The sequence below is a fragment of the Callorhinus ursinus genome, unplaced genomic scaffold, assembly GCF_003265705.2.
Source record: "Callorhinus ursinus isolate GAN/ISIS: 27379988/994484 unplaced genomic scaffold, GSC_fseal_2.0 scaffold8, whole genome shotgun sequence".
Lineage (NCBI taxonomy): Eukaryota > Metazoa > Chordata > Mammalia > Carnivora > Otariidae > Callorhinus > Callorhinus ursinus.
In genome coordinates this window covers 1980624-1988726 of record NW_027397070.1, presented here as the reverse complement: position 1 = coordinate 1988726, position 8103 = coordinate 1980624, and the positions used below count along the sequence as shown (strand labels likewise).

The window sequence follows — 8103 nt, the reverse complement described above, 5'->3', positions numbered from 1 at the left end:
AAGAAAAGAAAAAAGAAAAAAAAAGGAAAAATGCAAATGTCCATCAACTCATGGGTAATCAAAATGTGGTCGATCGAAACGATACTACCCAGCTATGAAAAGAAATGAAGTACTGATACATGCTACAACATGGAACCTTCAAAACATGATGCTAAGTGAAGGAAGCCAGACACAAAAGGCCACATATTGTATGACCCCATATATATGAAATATCCAGAAGAGGCATAGTCAGAGAAACAAAAATTAATAGTTGCTAGGGGGAGGGAAAGTTAGGAGTGCTTGCTAATGGATACAGGGTTCTTGGGGGTTATGAAGATGCTCTAAAATTAGGTAATGGTGATTATATATATATATAACCATCACCATATAAATGTTACACTAAATACCACTGAATTGTACACTTAAAAAGTAAATTTTTATGGTATGTGAACTATATCTAACACAATCTATACAGCTTTCAGTGGGATGCAAGTCAGAGTTATGGCAAACTGACACTTTCCTTTCAGCAAATAAAATTAAAGTTCTCCTACTAAATGAGTCTTCTTTAACAAATGCTAGCACCCAGAATAGTGCCCAGCACTTGGTAAATAGTAAATGTCTGTTCAATCAGATTACCACAAGCACAAATAAAGAGAAAGAAGCATGAGAAATTAGCATTAGCAGAGTTGAAAGAGGTTTTAAAATTAGATCATGATTTAAGAAAAGCTATTCATTTCAACCATATAGAAGAACAACCATTTTTTTGAAAAAAAAAAAAAAAGGTTTGAAAAAAAAACAGCAACCATTTTTCTCTATTGCTGATGTCAGGTTGGGCAAATCCTATCTGAAAAAGTTCTGGGTTGTCTTCTTTCATTTTGTATCAGTCATAGTCCCTCTAAAGTTCTCTGACTCACTCTCACTCCAGAGAAATCTTGTAGACAGGCTCCCCCAAATCTCTTAAACACTCCCCTCCCCCATAATTCCAGTGAGACTAAGTTCATTCCAATCTCTTGGTTAAGAGGTGGCTCATCAGGAGTGACTGACCAAAAAATAAGCAATCCTTCCCAAGGAAAGCAACTTTCCTTCCATGCCAGTCCCCCTAAAATCACTAAGATACAGGAAAAATTAGAAGACCAGGTAAGGAGGGAAATCTGATTCTTGTGAGGATAGGAACAAGCAGGTCCAGGATAAAGGGAACTCCCAAGAATTAACACCTTCTGAGCACCTACAAAGTTGGCACAATCCATGCCCTCGAGGAGCTTGCAGTCTAGTGAGGAAACAAAGATGTAGTTATTTTAATTATAAAACCATGAAGTGCTCAACAGAGATAGGAACAATTTGCCCTGAGAGCAGAAGTGATTCATTCATGACTAGGGAATGAAGGTTTCTGGCTTTGGTGCTTGGCTTTTACCTTATGATTCTGAGAGTAGATGGAATGAGTACAGCACAATTCAACTGGAACGCACAGGGCATCAGATGTAGAGCAAGATGTGGCAGGGAAACTTAAACAGGATCAAATTGGGAAAGGGCTTAGTTCCACACCTAAGTACATTTGTTAATTATTGGTGGTAGAACAGGGGCCTTTCTGGCAACATGAACAGTTTGGAGCCACACATCTACCAGGAGCCCACTTAAAGACGGAGTTGCTAAAGCAGTTAAAACAGAATGGAGAGAATGCGCAGGATGTTGAGAATTGACTGGACATACAAAATTAAAAACGAAGTGTCAAAAAAATGACATTCACCCTGTCCAAGATCCAGCAATTTATAGGGGTTTTTTAGATAGCTATTTAGTGCCCTCTGGTGGATAGAAGAAACCTTCCCAGCTTCAAGGCATTCACACTTCCCAGCATTAAGATGTTCCACCTTGTTCTAGCCAAGTTGATAATTGAAACTATCCAGACTCCTACTAATCAGCCTCTGCAGAAACCTCCACATTCAGATTACAAGGCAATATTCTAGTTGAATCTAGTTAGAGAACAGACCCCTGAATGCTCAACAAATGACGCAACAGGAGGCAGTAGAATACATGAGCAAATGCTAAAGTGGTCAACACTGATCTGAGAATTCAGAATACAAAGCCATTTGAGAAGTGGGGTAAGCCTTCATGGATATATAGATCCCTCATTTCTTTAACCTAAGATTACTGAAGAGAGCACCTAGATCAGAGGGAACCATAAATATCCTGTGAACAGAAATGAGTGGTACAGTAAAATATATAAAGGTTCCAATATTTAGAAATCCTCAAAGTGGGCGCATGGGTGGCTCAGATGGTTAGGCCTCTGCCTTCGGCTCAGGTCATGATCCCAGGGTCCTAGGATTGAGTCCTGCATCAGGCTCCCTGCTCAGAGGGAAGCCTGCTTCTCCCTCTGCCTCTCTCTCATTAATAAATAAATGAACTCTTTAAAAAAAAAAAAACCAAGCCACTCTCTAAAAAAAAAAAAAATCCTGTAAGTAAGGAAGAAGACCGGAGCAGGGCCAGGGGGCCTATGTAGCACCCAAGAATTTTAAGACCAATCTCACATTAAGAATATAAAATGGAGGGGCGCCTGGGTGGCTCAGTTGGTTAAGCGTTTGCCTTCGGCTCAGGTCCATGATCCCAGGGTCCTGGGATTGAGCTCCACGTCAGGCTCCCCGCTCGACGGGGAGTAAGCTTCTCCCTCTCCCTCTGCCTGCTGCTCTGCCCACTTGTGCTATCTCTCTGTCAAATAAATAAAAATCTTTAAAAAAAAAAAATATACAATGGAGTAATCGGTTATTAATGTGATCAAGTACTAAACTCAAGATACTAAATCAGTGAAAACTAGTTGTTGAGTCCTAATTAACAGTATGATTCAAAATGAGTTAGCTGAGCATATTAAGTGGTCATCACGTGGCTACAGAAGATAGCATAAGCTTAGCAAACTGCTGCCTTTTCCCCTCATTTTTTGAGCTTACCTTGAGATAAAGACAAGAAAGGCTACCCAGACCCCAAGCTAAGACTCCAGTGCTGCTGGTGCGAGTAATTCATTTGCACGTGAAGCTTAATCAGTAGTGCACACTGACATGCTACTAGATCACTCTCATCTGGCCATTCTTTCACATCCCAGACTCATTCAGTGTACCTCTCAAATGCCAATCAGGCCGCATGCTACCCAGAAAACTCATCAGTCTCAACTAAATACACAATGCTCCTCTTGTAATTTTAACTCCTACTCCTTAATTGGTTAAGTGAGAACTTCCCCTCCACAACACCAGCACTTCCACAAAGGAGAATTAACAGCCATCTGGGATCTAAGAGAAAATAGGAAAATAGATAAATAATCCTTACACCCAAAAGGCCAAACAAATTTTTATTTTCAAAAACAACTTTATTCATGACACATATTAAAAAAAAAACTCCCACCCCCTGGAAATGAGCTAAAAAAATAAACAAAATCCACCTCCCACCTCCCTGTTCCCACTTCCTCCCATTCCCTCCAAATAAAAGGGAAAAAAAGGCAAAGGAAAACAAAACAAAACAAAAAACTGAAAAACAAAAAACGCCCCCAAACCCCCCAAAACAAGGTAGTGCATTTCCCCAGGGGGTAGGGGAATTTACACTGGAGCCGCTGGGAGCGGAACGGAGATCTTCCGGCTACAGAAACCTGCAAAGAAAGACACTCAAAACAGAAAAAGAAACACAAAAGGAAACAAAAGAGATCACCAGGCAATCTGGAGGGGCAGGGAGCCGGAAAAGAGGGGTGGGATGGGTGGCAGATCTGGCAGGACAGGAGCAGGTGGAAGGGACTGTGAAAGTTAGGGAGAAGATGGAGGGAAGGTAACAAGCAGAACAGTTTGGTGTCCTTCCAGAGCCCTGGGTAAAAAAACCCCTCCTACCACCCATGCCCACCTACCCTTGAGCAGCCCCCAAGGGGGTGAAGTGGGACAGGGAAACAAGGGGAGCAGCTTGAGCAGTTGAGACGTGTCCATGGCGAATCCCCAGAGTGAATGAGCAGCCCCCTGCCCCACTCCCTGGGCCTTCCCCTACTCCCCAAAGCAGGTCCCTCCTCAGCAGTTAGTTATGGGATTCTCCCCCCTTCCACAGTATATCTTTTTTTTTAAAAATATTTTTTTTTCCATCAAGGTCATCTTCTGTTTTTCTTTTTTTTTTTTTAATTCTTTTTTTTTTTTTCCTTCTTTCCTTTTTTCCTCTCTCTCCTCCTAATACACACTTTTTTTAGTAAGGGGAATACCATGATGTCGCTCTAGCCCGGCCCCTGGAAGAAAGAAGGAGAGTTAGGTGTTAACATGATCACTTAGGAGTTCAGCACAAGCCCCTCCCCGTGGGCCCTTGCCCCAGTTACAGTGCAGGGAATGGGGGAAAGAAATTTCCAAGTATCCTAAAACTGACCCCACAATCCCAGAAATTGTGACACACCTGGCAAATAGGAGGGGGCAATTTAACAGAATACCTTGCCAGAGGCAAAAAAGTGCATCTGAGGTATAGGGGCAAGAAAATGGACTCATTATTTATCCAGTTTCAGTTCTTCACAGCTCTTAAACCCCAGGCCTTCACCATCAGATCCTCCCTAATTCCTGGGAGCAGATAAGTAAATCTTATGAAAAGCCAAGGTCTACATGCCTATTCTGTCTATTTAAAGGCAGAGAGATGATAGTAAAGCAACATGGGCACCACACAAGGCCCAGAGAGAAAGTTAACCTTGCAAAACACCGGCTCAGTTAAAGAGTAAATATCTCAGTATCCTCCCACGTGGCTGTTGAGGAGGATCAACTAGCCTCTGGTATTCTTCCAAGGGAGGTTCAATCTTCAACCCCTCCTTAACTCTGGGAAAAGTAGCAAATGTCCAAGCAGTGCCTTCACTACTCTGAGGCCGTTCTTCCTGGCCTGCTGTGTAAACACCTTCACTGCCACCAACTCTCAAGGAAAAAAAAGGCTGGGGGAAGAAGCATCTCTCAGAACAGAGTGGAGAGATCCAGCCCTTATCACCAATTCCTGCTCCAGAAAACGATGGATGAGACTGGCCTCCTGGCCTGGCCTGCAACTACCTTCCTCACCCTGCACAGGCAGGAGACCAAGTCCCTGGAGACCAAGGGGAGGGTAAGTGAGGGAGGTTCCTCAGATCAGGAAAGAAGGAAACATACAGGGCTCATGGGAGGCGGGGGAGAGGAGCAGCCCATCTATCCTGACCTGTAGACGCGACCCCGGGGCCTGCTGTTAAAACCACTGTAGAATCGAGAGCGGGAACTGTTGTAGTTGGTGGTCCGGGCACGGTATCGGGCTCGTGGGAAACCCCGGTCTGTTGTGCTGATGCCTGGTCTGTTGGTTCGTTTTGGGATCACCTGAGAGTGAGAGATGTACAAAAGAAAGCGTTAGAAATAGGCCTGGCGTGTTTACACAGAACCAGAACAGCAATGGGCAATGGAGCTTACCTTGATTTGTCTTCCTCTAAATAGGGACTCATCTAAGGCCAAGGAAGTCCTCACTGACTCTTTGTCTGAGAACTCTATATATGCAAACCTGAAAAAAATAATTGTCATTTCATCTATCTGAAGTTACAAATAGCAGCTTACATGTCAAATCCAACTTGCAGGTATGCTTTGCTTAAGTAACAGTGTAGACACATTTTTAATTATTTGTCGAAAATTTTTTGAATGGAAGACTTCAATCTAAATTTCCAGCTACTCTTGGAAAAGTATAAAATAGTTTACACACGGCCTGGATTTCCATATAGCAGAACCAGCTGGGGCTAAACAAAAGCTGTCACTCCCTCTTCTAGTTCATGATCCCACCCACACTAGCCTTCATCTTTACCTGTCTGGTCTCTGAGGCATTTACGTGCAACCCGATATATAACATTAATGCCCGAACTTGTAAGATGAACACCGCTTATTTTAACTTACTGATCAATATAAAACATAATTTATCTATTTCTAAAATATGATTACCATGACCTGATTTTACTTCCCTACTTACCCTTTAGGATGGCCACTGAATTTGTCACAGAGTATGGTAACACGGTTTACTGAACCACAGCCATGAAAGTGTGCTTCCAGCTCTTCTGCTGTTGCACCATAGTCCACCTGTGGGGGTAGAGGCAGTCATGTTTCACAAGTACCCTGCCTAGCCTCTAGGCTGGGCCACCCATATACGACAAGGCACATCAAATCTGGTTCTCTAAGAAACTAATCTTTTCTCTTCCAACTCCAGAGCCTCTGCTGATCACCACTACCTTTTACCTCCTCCAAACCCTCCCAATACTCCCCAAATCCACCACCTATCCTTGAGATGTTCCTTTCCCCAACCCCAATCAGGACCCTAATACATACATTGCCAACATAGATGGAACGGGCATCGGCCTCCATCTTCTCTTCAATGGACATGATCACTGGGCCAGCTTGGAAGAAAAAAGAATCAGGGGGAAAAAGCTGGTTTTCTACTTGACCAATTTTTGCACCACTACCACTAGAGTGAAGGAATGATTTTAGTCTGTTTTGTTCCCTGCTGTACCCGTTACCAAGAATACTGTTTACCACACAATAAGAACTCGCTGAACATTTTAACAAATCAAGCAACAGATTAACACATTCTTAAAAATCAGAGAAAATGGTATAGGAATTCCCTCCTGCCCCCAAATCAAGTCCCTGTTGAAAAGCTTTGACTGAAATCATTTGAAAAGTGAACAAAATCAAGGGAACCCAAACTCAACATTTCTAGATTAAAGGGAAAGCCCCCCCCATCCCCCTGCAGTCGAGCAGTTTCTCTTAGGACTCCTAACTAAAGGGTCTCCAACTAAAGGAAGAACTATGAGACTTGAAGGTCAAATGCCAGTTAGCGACCTCCACAAAGAGTAGAGGTGGACTACAGAACAAAGAAGAACACATCTGTAAAAAGGACAAAGAAAGGCACAGGATTACCATCACCAAAACATAGGTTTTTGCCTCACTAAGGTCAGAGAAACACACAATGGACTATGACCGCAGCACCTGCCCAGTAATTGCTCAGACAAGCAGTTCCAAGGTCCCAAGCATCTAATCCCATACAACCCGTGCTCGCACAACCCTTCCGAGGACCCCGGGCTCCGCGTGCAACCGCCAGTTACTCACCATTGCCTGGAGGTGGACTCATATTCATCTGTTTTTCTACCTCGTTCTGTAGCTCTTTTAGCTTCTCAGCTTCTTCCTCCATCTCCCTGACTCGAGCTTTGATTGCTTCCAGCTCCTACAAGGAGTGGGGAGGGTATGGAGAAGAGCTTAAGAAGAATCAACGCAAGGGCTGTGCCCTGCTCTCGGTCGGAGCGCGGCCCTAACCATGCTCGGCCATTTCCCTCGCCCCACGCGCGGGTCACGATGAAAAGAAAAGCAAGCTACCTTCTCTAGAGCAACACTAGGCACCCATAACGCCCGAATCAACCCGGCTGGGCCCCTTCTGGCGGTCGAGGATCCGTCCCCAGCCCTGCCCCAGCCACGTTATTCCCCGCCCCCCCCCACCCCCCGCCTGCCTCCCGCTCGCCCGAGCTCTGGGCCTCCCGTGACACGGCCGGGCCTGCTCGCTCGCCCTCCTTCCCTCACCGGGTCCTCAATGGCGCCGTCCCCCGGGTCACCCTCGACCAGTCCCGGCTCCTCCTCCTCCTCTTGGCTGCCGGGGGCTCCCGAGCCAGGCCCAGGGCCCGGAGCTCCCGGGGGGGCGCGGGGCCGGGGCGGCTCCTCTTCGGGCTCGGGCTCCGGCTCGGGCTCCAGCAGCAGCTCCTCAGGCTCCAGTTCCTCAGACTCCAGGCCGTTCCCGTAGTCCCCTGCGCCCCCCGGGGCCCCCTCCCCGGCCTCCCCACCGGCCCCGGGCACAAGATGGCGCCGCCGCCCCGGCCCGGAGCCCCGACCGCCCGCAGCCCCCGCTGCTGCTGCCGCCGCCGCCGCCGCCGCCATCGCCGCTCAGACTGGGGCCCGCCAGCCGGCGATTGGAGAACTGCGCCGGGCACGCCGAGGATTCATTAGTCTAGCAGCCTGCCCGTCACCATGAGCTAGGACTCCATTGGGGAATATTACTTGGCAATCAAATAAGACCCCACCCCCAAGGCGGGAATATTGCGCCAAATTCTCAAATCCCGGTAGGGGAATTAGTCTGTCAATCAAGATACGTTCCACCTCC

General features: G+C 46.1%; 1 protein-coding gene across 2 annotated transcripts; it reads right to left on the bottom strand.

Moving 5' to 3' along the window:
* Nucleotides 1–4048: 4048 nt before the first annotated feature.
* PABPN1 (poly(A) binding protein nuclear 1) lies at nucleotides 4049–8011 on the bottom strand. 2 transcript variants are annotated; one of them, XM_025870315.2, is made up of 7 exons: nucleotides 7530–8011; nucleotides 7065–7179; nucleotides 6288–6355; nucleotides 5935–6041; nucleotides 5391–5478; nucleotides 5149–5300; nucleotides 4049–4216 (listed from the first exon to the last, which is right to left on the bottom strand). In XM_025870315.2, exons 1-7 carry the CDS (start codon nucleotides 7878–7880, stop codon nucleotides 4177–4179), a joined length of 921 nt encoding a protein of 306 aa, XP_025726100.1. In that variant the 5' UTR covers nucleotides 7881–8011; the 3' UTR covers nucleotides 4049–4176. The 2 variants fall into 2 exon arrangements, with proteins under 2 accessions (XP_025726100.1, XP_073751057.1); XM_073894956.1 differs by lacking the exon at nucleotides 7530–8011 and adding an exon at nucleotides 7329–7349.
* Nucleotides 8012–8103: the final 92 nt, after the last annotated feature.